Source organism: Ipomoea nil, unplaced genomic scaffold (assembly GCF_001879475.1).
Source record: "Ipomoea nil cultivar Tokyo-kokei standard unplaced genomic scaffold, Asagao_1.1 scaffold1339, whole genome shotgun sequence".
Lineage (NCBI taxonomy): Eukaryota > Viridiplantae > Streptophyta > Magnoliopsida > Solanales > Convolvulaceae > Ipomoea > Ipomoea nil.
In genome coordinates, this window is record NW_017617767.1 from 143,557 (window position 1) to 159,899 (window position 16,343).

The 16,343-nt window shown below is 32.0% G+C and overlaps 1 protein-coding gene and 1 long non-coding RNA gene across 3 annotated transcripts; one reads left to right on the top strand and one right to left on the bottom strand.

The window, feature by feature from the left end:
• The first annotated feature begins 3,039 nt into the window (after window positions 1-3,039).
• LOC109185662 lies at window positions 3,040-5,409 on the top strand. 2 transcript variants are annotated; one of them, XR_002055014.1, is made up of 5 exons: window positions 3,041-3,465; window positions 3,554-3,707; window positions 4,353-4,512; window positions 4,708-4,945; window positions 5,151-5,409. It is a non-coding gene; the product is annotated as an uncharacterized LOC109185662 (long non-coding RNA). The 2 variants fall into 2 exon arrangements; XR_002055013.1 differs by having other exon boundaries at window positions 3,040-3,465; window positions 4,353-4,945.
• A 6,983-nt stretch (window positions 5,410-12,392) lies between these two features.
• Window positions 12,393-15,718, bottom strand: LOC109185670 (putative receptor-like protein kinase At3g47110). Its single transcript, XM_019335628.1, has 2 exons — window positions 13,015-15,718; window positions 12,393-12,898 (listed from the first exon to the last, which is right to left on the bottom strand). The coding sequence occupies exons 1-2, from the start codon at window positions 15,716-15,718 to the stop codon at window positions 12,522-12,524; spliced, it is 3,081 nt and encodes a 1,026-aa protein (XP_019191173.1). The 3' UTR covers window positions 12,393-12,521.
• Between the last annotated feature and the right edge of the window lie 625 nt (window positions 15,719-16,343).

Below are 16,343 nucleotides of genomic sequence, written 5' to 3' on the forward strand. Positions count from 1 at the left end.
CAACTTTTGGTGACGCAGCACCGCCGCACGGGAGGACCCTGGCCCGCCGCACCTGAACTTTTCTCTCTCTCTCTCTCTCTCTCTCTCTCTCTCTCTATATATATATATATATATATATATATATGTTTATTTATTTATTTATATTTATATTCATATAGGTAACGGATCAGGTGAAACAATTGCCTTAAGTAAAAGTAGGGTTTAATTATATCCGTTGATTGAGTCCAAATCAAGGATCCAAATTGGTGATATTTAAAAAAAAAAAAATGCGATGTCATTATGGTGATTTTGTTAAATAAGTTAAATTTTTTTGTCTTCTGGTACATGTTTTCCCTTCTTGCAGAGCACAATATTATGTCTTCCAGTCCGCCCAAAGAATAAATATAAATAAATATAGTATATAGATAGTATAAACAATAGCCCAAATAATGGAGTAGAATATTATTGTTATCATTAGGAATCGAACCTGGTATATGAGTTATATATATGTTAAGACTTCAAGCCAGTGTATAGTACTAGAGGATATTGAATGAATCAAGGGATGATGTCTTAAGAGGGAATAATGATGCCTATTTATAATGTAGAGGACCTTCCAGATGGTTGAAAAATTTAATGTACGACATCGACTAGTCTTTAATCTTGTCAATACACGTATCCTCACTACTTGGATGCCATCGATCTTCACACAAGTAAATAGAGTATCCTACCTCCTTATACATGATATCTTGAATGACTTAAAGGTGGTTAGTGCTACCTCCTTATACATAATATCTTGAATAGCTTGGGTGGTTAATGTATATGTTGTTATGATGGAGCATTAAGGTTTGAAACCCTTATGCAACCACATTGGTTTCCTAAAAAAAAAAAAGGTTTGAAACCCTTTGGCAGCATCTCTTTTGTTTATTTTGCTCAAAGTAGATTTTCTCATAAGAATGACCCCGGCTCCCATGTTCCTATCAATGTTATTTTAAATACATTATTTTTCTTAAAAATCGGATTTTATTTTTGTTATTTAGAATTTTCTTATGCCGAGTATTATTTAGGGCGCAAATTATGCCTTGGGCCCGTGCCCACAATGCATTATGGACACGAGTCCAAAACGACGTCGTTTTCAGGGAAAATGCGTCATTTCAGTTAAAAAAAAATTGATTTTGTCTCGCCGTTAACGGCGTTATTCGTTTGTGGCATTATGAATGTACAGTTATGGGATTATGAATGTACAGTTATGGAATTATGAATGTAAGTTATAAAATTATGAACACAGAGCTCTAACATTATGAACTTACAATTATGAACATATAGTGATAAAATTATGAACATAGAGCTCTAAAATTGTGAACATGGAGCTTCGAAAATTATGATTTTACAGTTATTGAATTATGAATGTACAGTAATGGAATAATGAATGTACAGTTATGCAAATATGAATGTACAGTTATGCAATTATGAATGTACAGTTATGAAATTATGAAGACATAGCTCTAACATTATAAACTTACAATATGAACATATAGTGATAAAATTATGAACATAGAGCTCTAAAATTGTGAACATAGAGCTCTAAAATTGTGAACATAGAGCTTCGAAAATTATGAAATTACAGTTATTAAATTATGAATGTACAGTTACGGAATTATGAATGTACAGTTATGGAATTATGAATGTATAGTTATAGAATTATGAACATAGAGCTCTGACATTATGAACTTACAATTATGAACATATAGTAATAAAATTATGAACATATACTCTTATAACGAAGCGGTCTAAAATTTAAAAAAAAATAAATAAAAATTAAAAGATAAAAATACCACTAACGGTAATGTTATCCATGTCCAGCATGCATGCTGAACACGGGTCCATAGCATAACGATTGTATTTAGGGACTTAGGGTCAATTATTACTAAGCCCCAAGTTTGAATGTTACTCCTTAATTGCGTAGAATTTGGTTGGCAATTTTGACAAGACCAAAGTGGCCCTTGTGAAATGACTTGCTGTAATGAGGTCATTTCATAATTTCATTTACCAATTGTTATTCCATGAAGCATGGTCCACTTTATATTGTAAACTGTGGTTCAAAATGACATTCAAATTATATATTTACTTATAGTAAACATATTATGTATTCCTAGTTAATTTTTATGTTCATATTACTAATATATTATATATATGAAATTAATAGCATATTATGTACCTTTAGTTAATAAATTATGTCAATAGTTTATTTACAAACACATAATCTATAAATTAAATGTACATAATATATTAACTGTAAATATATAATTTGAATATGGTTTTAAACTAAAGTTCACAATACAATGTGAACCCGATCAATGATATAATTTTCCTTCATTTTACAACAAACTACAAGGACCATCATTAGGGCATTTCCAATCAAGGAGAAAGCAAAGAAGAAAGAGGGACCATTAAAGACGAGAAACTCGGGAGAAGTTTCTCTCCAGAGAAATATTTATGAGTTGTTTGGTTGGAATGAAGGAATTAGGAAGAAAATGAATTGAAATTTGGTGGGAAAAAAGAATAAGATAGGAATATGGTACGAATTTAAATCGCATTATTTGGTAGGGAGGAATATAATTATTGGGAATGAGAAGGAAAAAGTAATATAAAGACTAAAATGTGGAGGAGTTGGGCCCACAATTTAAAAAGAAAAAGGGAGAACCATTTTGAAGTTCTAGAATTTGAACATTTAATTTATACATCTATTGCGTTTTACCTGGGTTGCCTTCTCCGGGACAAATTATATCGTGCACCGCGCACTAGTAGAGAATGGACCAAAAAAATGCAACAATACACTGCTTTAGTTTTAACTAAAGACTCCTAAAGTAAGTGAAAAAAAAACGCGGTGGCATTTATGTAAATATTTAAAAGACTTTACGCGTCTTTACTAATATATTAAAGACGCAAAAGATATTTTAATTTTATACGGAGACAATACTCGTCTTTATCATCAAGGTAAAGACACGTGTTTTACGCATATTTTTTTTATTTTATACGTTTTAGAACAAAAAACCATAAAAATATCATTTGCTCCACCAAACCCTAAGTTTCCTGTTTCTCAATCTCTCCCTCTTTCCGCCGCACTTCACTTCTCCCTTCTGCACCTCAATCTCTTCCACCTGCCTCGCCTCCACCGCCCAGTGCACTAAACTTCTCTCTGTCTTCGTCTCGCTCGTCCTCGGCGCATAAGTCGTCCCCAAGACGGAGTGCGTCAAAGAGTCGGCCATGGCCGTTCTTCACGGCGACATCATTCGTCGGCATCTTCATATTCAGATCTAGATCTACCATGAAAGGCAATGGCCGCTTCATATCCGACCAACACATCGCGTGTTCTACATCCAGCGGCGGAGGTGGAGGCAGTGACGACTTCAAATCGGCATCTCTCCCTTCTGATCCAGCCTTCAATCTCCATTTACTGCGACGAAGACAACTATTACGATCTCTTAGGTGATTTTCTATTACGATCCTTTCCTCTACTTTGCATTGCAGTGAATCAATTCTATTTGATTAACTTATCAATTTTTCTTGTTTTCAGAGTCTCTCAAAATGCCAATGCCTCTGACTGGTAAGTTAGGGGTGAGAAACTTTTCCTTTGTGGGTTGTATTAATTAAACAGGTTGATTCTTTACTTGCAAATACTGAAAGCCACAAGAGTACACTATGATTATGCAATTGCCTACCCAGAGGAGGTTAGTTGCAACTCCTTGTGATAATTTTGTATGAAGTAATGCTGATGAACTGTTGTTCTGCTTTTATATCACTTATGAATTTGTTTTTGCAATATCAAAATTCAGTGATAAGCATGATACTTCTTTCATGTTAAGATGCTATAGTTCTGCATGCAATCTTTTTGACATTTTCACTTCTGTAATGAGGGGGGAATCAAAAATTGGTTTGGAGCCAATTGGTTTGCCAGGTTGTGAATTGTATAAAGTGGGCTATGTGCGGTGTAATTGTAAACCTTTATTTATTTATTTATACTGATTTTGTGTTTCATGAAGACCAAACATTATGATGCTTTGTTTTTTTCTGTCCCTGAGTTCATATTTAAGTTCCACTCTTGTATAATTCATTAATGTGCATTGATATCACATGTTTTAATATCTGGTGTGTCATTGAGTTTAGCACAGAAGTAAATTTATTTTGCTTTATAATTGAACTACATGCTGATTTTTTTTTAAAAGTTGTTTTTCCTTTTATTATTAATTTATTATTTATTATTTGTCCTGTGGAACATTGTGAACTTCCTCCATATTAAGCAAAGTTGTTATCTGCTATGTGGTTAATATATTTCACTGCATTATGAGTGGTTATTTTCTTATTTTCTTTTATAGGTCAAGGTGGGAGAGCCAGGTTGGAAAGATAGGTATTATGAGGATAAGTTATCTGAAAAAATACCTAGGAAATGGTAGAGATACGGAAAGATGTTGTAAGTTGTCTTGAATGTGCTAGTCGAACAGACTCCAATACAATGCTGCTCTACTCACTAATGTGGTGGGCTAAGATAGTTCCTACATGATGAATTTTTATTTTTTTTGCTTTTATGCTCTTATTATTTGAAAAGACTCTACATGTGTAAAACTTTTGTTCAATTGTTTGTGGACATGAGATACTTGAGAGCTAGTATATATTCTTACTGGAGTTATCATTCACCTCTAACCATCTATCTTGGATCTCATTTTTCTATAGTTCTCTTGAAAAAAGATGCAGGATCTGAAATGGGTGCCTCTGCAGCTTCACCAAGTGACAATATATCATATTGTTACTACATGAACGCGTATGATATAAGCAGTACAAAATGAGTCATTTAGCAGAGGCAGGTCATACGCTAAGTTGAGCTGAGGCAAAGCTTGTTCTCATTCCTCTTAAACACGCATTTGAGACAAAAAATATAAAAGTCATGGAGCTTCCTTTAGATTGTCTTCATGTAAGTGTTTCGTTTCTTATTCCCAAAGTTTACTTCCCAAGAGATTAATCGTACATTTCCACTCTTATTCATTTGGAGATTGAATTTTTATTTATTTATTTTTATTTCTCTGGCTGATAGCAATAATTTCGTGTATCCAAATACCTCCCAGGAGATTAATCATACGTTTCCACTCTTAATGTTTAATTCGTGTATGCTATAACAGGTATTTGCTCATAAATCTGATGGAAGTTATATATGGATTTGACACCAGATGAAACTAATAAATCAAGGGACATCAAAAGCTTAGTACTGTGTTTAGGCAGATTGAAACTGACCTGGTATGTAATTAGGGAGTGGATTAGAAAAATTCTTATTTCTTTTTGGGTACACATGAGAAGTACTTGTGCACTGAAACTATTATTGTATTAGAATGTATCTTAGATTCTATTATATATTGTGTTTAATAGTTTGGATTATATAAATGTTGTGTACTGAAACTATTATTGTATTAGAATGTATCTTAGATTCTATTATATATTGTGTTTAATAGTTTGGATTATATAAATGTTGTGTTGGATAATTGAATTTTCTATTCTATTGAATAATTGATTTACTATAATATAAATATGTTTTAAAATAAAGAAAAAAAAAAGACAATAGGCGTCTTAGTACGCCTATTGTATATATTTTTTTTAAATAAGAATGACAATACGCGTCTTTACTTAACTAGTAAAGACGCGTATAGCCACCTTTGCGCGACTTCCAACTAAAGACGCGTAAAGTTGTCAACTTTCCGTGTCTGCGCCATACGCGTCTTTACTAGTAAAGACGCGTATTATCAATTAGTAAAGACGCGCATGGCTCATTTTGTACTAGTGGCGGTGCATAATCGATAATGCACTGCGCATCAAAACGACGTCGTTTTATTTAATGAAAAGAAACAGAATCCGTTTCGCACCGTTCTGCAAAAAATAACTCTTTTCTTTAGTTTCATTTTGTATACACTGCAGTTTCAGTTCAACACAACTACAACTTTATTTTGATATAACTACAGTTTCTTTCAATATTTATACATTCAAATATGTGAAAATGTTATTTAATTTTATTTTATATACACTATAGTTTCATTAAAACACAACTACATGATCATTTCGATATAATTACAGCTTCATTGTACAATATATACTCAAATATGTGAAATGTTATTCAGTTTCATTTTATATATACTGCAGTTTCATTTCACCACAAGTACATTATCATTTTGATATAACTACAGTTTCATTTGATAATATAAAAATAATACATGAGACAGTGTCGGTTTAGATACACTGTAGTGTCACTCCGTTAACACTAACAGCTCGTTGTTTCTTTACTTAAAGAAACGACGTCATTTTGATGCGCGGTGCATAATCGATTATGCACCACGGTCCACGATATAACGACTGCTTCTCCAGTGAGAAGGCGACCCACTAGATGGGCTGCATTCTCGCTGTAGAACGCAACCCAGGTAGAAGGCTACCTGGGTCGCCTTCTACGGTGAGAAGGCGAGCCACGGGGCTGCCTTCTCTGGTGAGAAGGCAGCCCCAGTGAGAAGGCGAGGTTTTTTTTTTTTTTTTAAATGTTTTAATTAATGAAATTTTTATTTAAAAAATTATTAAAAATGAGATCTCGTATATCACATTCGACTAAGTTGGTGTAAATAGTAATATGAACACCCCTATGGCTATTTGGTGTGAAAGTACTCGTAGTCATCAGTTTCCATCCGTTTGTAGAAAAGATTGGTAAAGTCAATCCACATTAATTAAGAGTTGACTATTGACTTGGAAAATAACAATGCCATGTCGGTTGACATGGAAAAGTGACTACAGTTGCCTTAATTTCTTTAGTTGAAATTTCCACCAAATTTGAACGATCGGCAATATAAATAAGGAATGTATCTAAATAATATAATGTAGTTTCCCTGAATACAAGATATATTTTTAATATATTAAAAATATATTATTTATGTATTAAATATACATTATTTAATAATATAAAATATAATATATTTTTAAAATTTAAATAATATACTTTCAAATAATATATTTTATAAAGTTATATATAAAAATAATATATTTTTTATTTATGGTCTACACAATTGTGATGTTAAGGATGATCATATACTCGGGACTCGGGAGGCTAATCAAGTACCAAGTACCCTAATCCGTCCTTTGTCCTAGCTACTCACTGAATATATATGAGAGATCTTAGGAGACTTTATGCGAGTGATTTATGCAAAACAGAAGGTATTTTAATGACATAAATCTTTTAGGTACATGACAAGATCTGATAAGATAAAGTAATTATGAGGTTCCTATATTATAGCATTTTGTTCAATTAAGTTTGGAAAAATGGCACTTTTTTTCCCTAAGTTATATATTTATAGCACTTTTTTCCCCTCAATTATTTAAGTGGCTCTTTTTTTCCCTGAAATGTTAAATGGACATATTTACCCTTAAAATAAATATTTCATTTATTTTTATTCTCCAACAAATTATTACTATAATTTGGTTCAAACCAAACAGATACTATAGCAACCAAACCAAAATATTCCAATTACAATTTATAATCAAAACGCTATATTTAGAGTTTATTAAAATCGCGAACTGGAATGACCGGTTCATATTCCGAACTGAAAAAATAAAATACATTTATTGTTGAATTTAGACTATTTTAAAATAAAAAATAAAATTTTAAAATAAAGACGGTTCAAAATCGCGACTGGATCCGGAACTGCCGGTTCACGGTTCATGATCCAGTTTTTTTTTTAATTCTTAAATTTAATAAATTGAAATCAAAATATTGGGTTCTAGATCTGAATCATAACTGAAAATTTTTAATTTGATTGCCATAGTGTCTGGTTCAATTCGAACCGAACCGTGATAATCGCTATATATACGCAATAATTTGTTGGAGAAGTAAAATAAATAAAATGCTTACTTTAAGGGTAGAAATGTCAATTTAATATATTTGGGGAAAAAACCACCACTTTTAAAATAATTGAGGGGGCTAATGTGCTTACATAAATAATTGAGGGGAAAAAAGTGCTATAAGTATATAACTTAGGGGGAAAAAGTGTCATTTTCCCATTAAGTTTTTGTACCTTTATTTTGTTCAATTTAATCCATATCTATCTACATTTACATCTACAATCTACATCTACAATCTATCTACAATTCTAATAAGAGTCAATAATGTCAAACCCTTAACTGGAACAAAAAAATTGTCGATAGTATTGTTTCTTAAAATGAATGGTTCATATTATTTTGATTTTAGTATTTTTTAATGATTTTCTTTATTTACGTCTATTATATTATTTTCTTTCCTTAAATAACCTAAATTTCGTTAGTATAAACTTTAGTAACGGAATATTCCGTTAACTATTTATTATTTTTAACTTACTCATTAATTTCTATAAGAAAGTTCTTAGGTTTGAACCACACCCCAATTAGAGTTGGCATAATTGTTAAACATATACTACGAATATGTTAAAATGCATTATAAATATATATAATATAAAATTTAGCATATACTTTTGTCAAATAATTAGTCCAACTAAATACATAACATTCAAAGTTAAGCATAAAAAATTATAAACCAATAACTTTAAAAATCATTTGATTTGTATGCATTTAAAAAAAAAACAAATTTAGGTTAATTTATTTTTTCGTTTAATTAATCTTCTTTTGATTATTTAGATCATAACAAAACTTAATATTTCAATTATACTTTTGCATTATTGGTATGATTTAGGTCGTTATGGTATTAATGGGCTTGTTTGGCAATCAGCGGTTAGTGGTTAGCGGTAGCGAATTGTATTAGCGGTTAACGAATAGCGGATTATGTTAGCTGGTTTGACCAGCAGATTGTATCAGCGGCTTGTAAAAAAATGTTTGGTAAAATTAACGGTTAACATGTAAAATGACCAAAAGGGTATACATATAATAATAATAATAATAATAATAATAATAATAAAATAAAAAATAAAAAAGATGTGGGATTGTCCCACATCGAAAGTCAAATTAAAAAAGAGGCGTTGGCTCCCTTATATAAGGGAGCTCAATGCCCCTTCAATTTTAATGTTAATTTCTTGCCCATCCCACATCGGATGGGCAAGAATAGAGAAGCCTGAGGCTTCTTTATTTAAAGAAGCCTCAGGCTTCGTAATAAACAGTTTAATTTTTTTTTTTAATTTTATATAAGTAAGGTGGAGGGTGTTTTGGGAAAGGAAAGTTCCTTTCCCAAAACGCCAACCCAACATGCTGCTATATGCAGCGTGTTGAATTTCAGCGGTTTGGAGTAATCCGCTGCTCCAAACTGTTGTTAACCAAACAATGACTTTGGCGTTTTGACCATGTTCAAAACGTCAAAATCAGCGAATCCGCCAAAATTTGGCGGATCCGCTACTAACCAAACATGGCCAATATTTTTCGTATGTATTTTTATAATGGTACAATTGTACATTACTTTACAAATATTATACTACTATTTTTTTTATCGGACAAAATTATTCTTAAATCATTGTTAGACCTGCGCGACCTAACTACAAAGTTGTTGATCATAAATACAATTACACCTGTACTCTAAAACAGTAGGACCATTTTCCAAAGAATTTGACAATGTTGACATCCCACTGGCTCCTATTGAACAAATTTACAAATCATAATTTTATCAATGCATGAAAACTTCTAAAGAAATTTGTAAGTTAATTTTTACTATATCATTATAACAATATCTATTGTAACTATATATTTTGAATTATTTATTATCATCCTCTATTGACAAGAATTGTAACAATTGTTATTGACAAACTCTCAAAATAATTTGTCTCAACAACGAATGTAAATTAAAAAAAAAAATCAATGATTTCATTATTGTTGATGAAAAGTATGTACGCCACTGTATTACTCTTATAAAATTAAATAAATTAATAGCTACAACAAATAATACATATGCATTTAATTAATTTAGAATTAGATGTCTATAATGCCTTTATTTAAAAAAAAAAAATTATTCATTATAAAAAAAATTTAAAAGAGTTATAATTTCATTAGTTATATTATCTTTATTTTCTACAATTCAAAGATTCATTATTTTCAAATTTATTAATTTATTATATTCACTACATTTTCCATTCTTCTTTTTACATTATCTTGTAATTAAATATCAAAGTTATAATACAAAATATGTTATATAAATATATATATATATATATATATATATATATATATTTATTTATTTATTTATTTATTTATTTATTTATTTATTTATTTACCAAGCATTTTATACTAATATAATAAATATTAATATTTTTTTCAATACTTTCACATGATAACCTACAACACACATCTCACAAGGCATGAAACATTTAGGGGGAAAAGTACCACTACCAAATATCAATAGGTGCTTGTAAGATAAAGAGTTAATAATACAACTAAGATCCCATCATATACATATAACAAGGCAAATCTAGAGCTTCCTACACCATAATCTCATTGTACTATGCTACCACCAGTAACCCAATTGCACAGACACACTACCAATAAAAAAAGAGGACATGTACTGAAGACGAAGACAATGACAATGCTTTCCAAAAGAGAATTAAGAAGAATTAGAGAAATTTAAACCAAAAGCAGTATTTATTTAGACTAGCGTTATTACAAAGTTGCAAACATTTATTTTAGTGACAATATAATCAATCGCTCATATATTATCTTTCATTTATATACTTTAAATTACTGATTTAAATAAACAAATTCAATATTTATTTACCTATGCATGAACATCTCCGATATAATATTGCATTGATATACTTTGAAATATTTATTTAAAAATAATCATTGGGTATTATTCCTTCGCGCAAAACGCGTAAAAGAACTAGTACTTTAAAAAGTGATGTATTTAAGTACAATAGTTAGCCAAAGATCTTGTGGTCAAGCGGCATCAAGTAACTCTCCCAAATGGGAGGTCTTGACTTCATAGGCAATATCGATCACATGTAAAACAAAGGTGAAAATCGGGGGCAACCCCAACTAAGTTCGTAAACTTATACACTTAGTAGTGACAAGTTTGACTCACAGCGAAAGTGCCATATTGGCTATTTTGATGATTGAGCCCACTACACCGAAAACATCATTTAGCGATGATTATATTGTTATTTAGCGGCCATTTGTAATTGCCATGAAACAATTTAACAGCAATTCTCCATCTATGACTAAATAGTGTGTCACAAAAGATTTAGAGGCAATTTTATACAACTGCGGGAATTAATGACCAATATTGCTTTTAACGGTAGTTTCGTAACCGCCACTAACAATGAGGTACTTTACTTTTACTTTTAGAGGTGGTTTTATAACCGCTGCTATATGTCACTAAATTGTTTTAAATTTATTTTTAAAATATTAATGGTAGTTATTAAGTGTCACTAAATAATTTGTTGCGATTTTAAAGCCGTGTCGCTGAAATATAATTTTATTTTATAATTAAATTATTACATTTTTTTAAAAGTATCATTTAATTATATTTTTTTAAAAAAACTTTATATTCAAATTGCGCATTGTAATCACAAATAAACTATATATGCACATTTAATTTTTTTTTTTTGATATATGCACATTTAATTAATTTGAAACAAAATCAATTGTAATTAATATTTGTTAAATAATAACATTCAATAGTATTGAATAATAATATTTGAACATAGTACGCTACGTATTTATTAAATTCTAAACAAAGCTAAAAGATATATTTCTATATGAGAATATAAAATATTTTTGTTGAAGAAGATTGTTGTTGTGAACTTGGCCGACTTGAATCCATATACTTTTTTGATCTCTGCCACATAATTGAGATGAATTGCATAAAAACAAACAAATCTTTAGTCCACCACATGCATCTATCATCTAACTGTCAGTGAAATGTTCTGAAAAGACGCATGCAATATTGCTACGATAAGTGCTTGACACTTATGTTAAAAATTATAGCTTGTAGTAAAGGAGCAATTTTATATCCTTGTTTATGGACTGTTATCACATTGTTTAAAATATTGAGTACTGAATTTAATCTTTTTATTCTTTATTCACCCTGCCCAACAATTCCCAGTCATTGAGTGTTAAACGTGGTCTTTTATCGGTTTCCGCCCAACAAATATATATTTACACCGATTTGAGATGGTAGTGCTATATTTTTTTTATCCCTTGCTTGTGCACCAGCCTTATTTTGTATAACGAGTAACTCTACATATCAATTTTGTTCAGACTAATTTCTCAAATCGTACATTACTGAATTGAGATGTTTTTGGTGATTCATAAATCATTTCCTAGTACTGAAGCTAAGAGAATAAGCTTATTATGTAAAAGCTGCAACAAATTTGCAGAAGCAAAGCAGAAAAGGAGAAGAAATTGAGAAGGAAATAGAGAAATAGCATTAAAAACAAACTCCAGAGTAATTCTGCAAATACACCAAACAGAGATTGTAATGACAGAAAAGAAAAAATAATGAAACAAACTCCTAAGCTTGTAATACCAGGCCAGATTAATCTTCAGTTCATCACAGATTACATCAACAAGGTGTTTCTTGCTTTATTTAATTCACCAACAACATCACGAATCTTCATTCTGTCTGCTGGGAATTCCACAGAACAAGCAACCCCAACTTTGATCACACAAACTAAGCACACATGAAATTTATCGTTCTCCTCGCAGGATTTCCCTTTCTTCCTCATTCGTATCTGTTCATCACTTTCTTGGAGAAGTTTGGGATCAGCAATCTCCACTCCTCTGTCTGCTAAAGCAGCCTTAGCATAGCTATGAAGGTTTAAGCCATCTTGGAACAATTCATATGTAGGTCTCTTCCCAGTGAGCATTTCCAAGATTAGTATGCCAAAGCTATATACATCACCTGCTTTTGATGGCCTGCTTCCCATACCATATTCTACTCCAAAAAGAAAAAAGAAAAAAAGGTGACTATCCAAATGTAGATTACAAGAGTAAATTCCATCAATTGAAAGTAGAAAGAAGATTGGATTGAGTGTGAATTATAAAACTTACCCGGAGGTGCATATCCAACAGTTCCTTGTACTCCTATAGAACTATGGTTGTCTGATGAAGAGCTTTGAATCCTTTGTTGTACAAATCTTGCCACTCCAAAATCACTTACATGTGCACTCATGTTTGTATCCAGAAGAACATTACTCGGCTTGAGATCGCAATGGATTATTGCAGGTTCACAATCATTATGAAGATAATCCAAAGCACATGCCACATCAATAAGAATGTTTAACCTTTCAACAAAACTTAACCTCCTATTGTCTTCAATTTGGGAATTCTCTTGGTGACTAAAATGCAACCAGTTCTCAAGGTTCCCATTATCCATGTATTCGTAAACTATAGCCTTGAAATCATTCCCTTGAAAATCAAACCCCGAGCAAGCAGTTAACACCTTGACAAGATTACGGTGTCTAGTGTTTTTCAATATCTCACACTCTGCTACAAAACTTCTAGAAGATCCATGACGCAAAAGATCAATTACCTTGACTGCAAAAGTAGTTCCATCATGATCAAAACATCCTCTATATACAGCTCCAAAACCACCAACTCCAAGTAAATTTTCTTCAGAGAACCCATTAGTGGACTTGAGGAGGGACTGGTATGACACTCTTAAGATTGGGTTTTCTAACAAATTAGGAAAGGGTTCTTTACTTTGTCCTCTTAACCATCTAAGGCAAAGAATAAACACTGCAACAGTTAGCCCAACAATCCCAAGAATCAGAGGAATTACTATTTTCAAATAACCTTTTGAATTCTTCTTTTTGGACTTTGTGGTGTTGCATTCAGGGAGGTTCAGCTCAGGTATGCCCCCACAGAGCTTTTTATTTGCTGCAACTGAAACAGAGCTTGTGTTGTTGAAGATTCCTGTGGTTGGCATTGGTCCTTCAAAATCATTATATGAAAGATTCAAATTCTGTAAAAATTTGAATTCTTTCAAGAAAGTTGGGATTTGACCTGTCAAATGGTTGTGAGAAAGTTGCAAGAACTGCATACCCCTCAGATTTGCCAAAGTTGATGGAATTAGACCTTCAAGATTGTTATTTGTAAGATTCAGTGTTTCCAAGTGAACACAACTACCAAGCTCTGATGGAATTGGGCCTGACAATGAATTATAGGACAAATCCAAGTAGCCTAGATTTATCAAATATCCAACTTCCTTTGGAATGGAACCTATGAAGTGATTGTGAGAGAGATCCAAAAGCAATGATAAGGATGAGAGTTGAAGAACTTCCTTAGGGATGTGTCCACTAAGGTTGTTGCGAGAAAGATCTAACAACTCTAGGCTTTGGCATTTTCCGAGACTTGCAGGAATAGTATCATGGAGGTAGTTTTTATGAATACCAAGCTTTAATAGAAGTGTAAGATTTCCTAATGAAGATGGAATTTGTCCAAAAATATTGTTTCCATGTAAAAACAATATTCTTAGATTACTAAGAAACCCAATCTCATGCGGAATTTCTCCGCTAATTTTGTTGTGATACAATCCTAATGTTTGCAAGCTGATGAGATTAGAAATCCCCCTTGGGATGTTTCCAGAAACCTGATTGGTGTGAATGGAAAGATATCTAAGGTTTCTTGAAAGATTGGTGATTGATGTAGGCAAAAAATCTCCAAAATTATTCTCACTAAGGTCCAACCACTCTAAGGTGGTCGCATTGGTCAATGAAGAAAGGAAGTTCAAGTCAAAAACATTCCCTTCCCCAAGATTATTAGCTCCAGCTAAGAAGCCCCATAATTTTTGCAACTTTCCAAGACTAGGAACTTTTCCTGTCAGACTGTTTACACTAACACCGAACATCTGCATGTTTGTTGCATTTGATAATGTGACAGGAATACTTCCAATGAAATTGTTCCAAGAAATAGAAAAAAAGAAGAGGTTGGGAAGTGTGACAAAAAGGTTAGGGTGCAAAGTCCCCCCTAATTGATTTCCAGCCACTTCAATAACCAACATGGATGAATGGTTGAATAGAGACCGGGGTATAGTGCCAATTAAATTATTTTCAGCAAACCCAAAGTATTCTAGTCTTGGTAATTTACATAGAGAGTCGGGTATTTCTCCTGACAAGTTGTTGAAGGAGAAAAATATGTCATAAAGCAACGAAAGATTTCCAAGAGAAGGAGGGATTTTACCAAAAAGGTTGTGAAAAAAATGAATACTTTGAAGAGATGTTAAGGTGCCAAGCTCTGATGGAATGTTTCCTGTGAGATTGTTGTATGCGAAATTTACCTCATTCAAGTTTTTGCAAGCAGAAATATTTGATGGTATAACTCCACTGAAAGAGTTATTGTTCAAATACAAACTTTGCATCCTATGCAAATTTTTTATCTCTGGCGGGATTTCACCTGAGAAACTGTTGTTTTGGAGGGCCAGAACCCTGAGAAAGCTCATGTTTCCAATGTGTGAAGGCATTGATCCCACAAGCTTAAGAGACTCGAGGTTTATGGATGTGACTCTCTGGTGGCCGCGAAAGCAAGTGACACCAAACCATTCACAAAAATGGATGGTTTCGTTCCATGAGGCCATGACACCAAATGGATCATCTTTGATCATTTTCTTGAATTCAAGAAGTGAAGCTTTGTCGGTTTCATTACCTAATAACCTAGAGGTACACGAAACCAACACCAATCCTGGAATCGTTAAGTTAAGGAAACACAAACAAATGACAAACTTGGTGGAAATCAAATAGAGAGTTGGAAATGCCATTAATTATATCAAAGTGGTGTGCGAATTGAAAGGGAGATAGTAGCTACTAGCTAGGAAGTGATCTGATGTTTGTGCCACATTGCTGATTGCTACCATAAGCCTACTTATAATAGTGTAAAATTAACTTTAATGTGTGCTACAGAATGTGTGTTTTACAAAAGAAGTATTAATGAAAGAAGACTTGAAAGTAAAAGAAGATGCATTATCCAAAAATTGTGAGAAATAGACAACCATCTTTAGAATTTGCATAAAGGACTCTTTTTGACAAAAATCGTTATTCTATTAAAAACTACGCCTACACTAAGGCTCGAAACCTAGACCTCCCACATAGGGGAGTAATCCGATACCAGTGGACCACAAGCCACCAGTAAAATTAAAATAACTTAACTTATAGTATATCAACTATAAATTATACATTTGAAAGACTAAGGGTGTGTTTGGTTCGTACAAGAGAATCAAAATCAGAATGAGAATCAAATACTTGGTAATGGTAATGAGTTTTGGTGAAAGTATTTTGCATGTTTGGTAGTAGGGTCAAATTAGAACGATTACCTATATTGATGTTTGGTTATGTATGACCCTATAATGGAAATAAAGGTTTTAAAATACAAAAATAAAAAAAATT

Coding starts and splice junctions, on each gene's coding strand:
- LOC109185670 (XM_019335628.1), bottom strand. CDS start 15,718: ATGGCATTTCCAACTCTCTATTTGATTTCCACCAAGTTTGTCATTTGT. Junction 12,899..13,014: donor TGTTGGATATGCACCTCCGG/GTAAGTTTTATA, acceptor TTTTTGGAGTAG/AATATGGTATGGGAAGCAGG.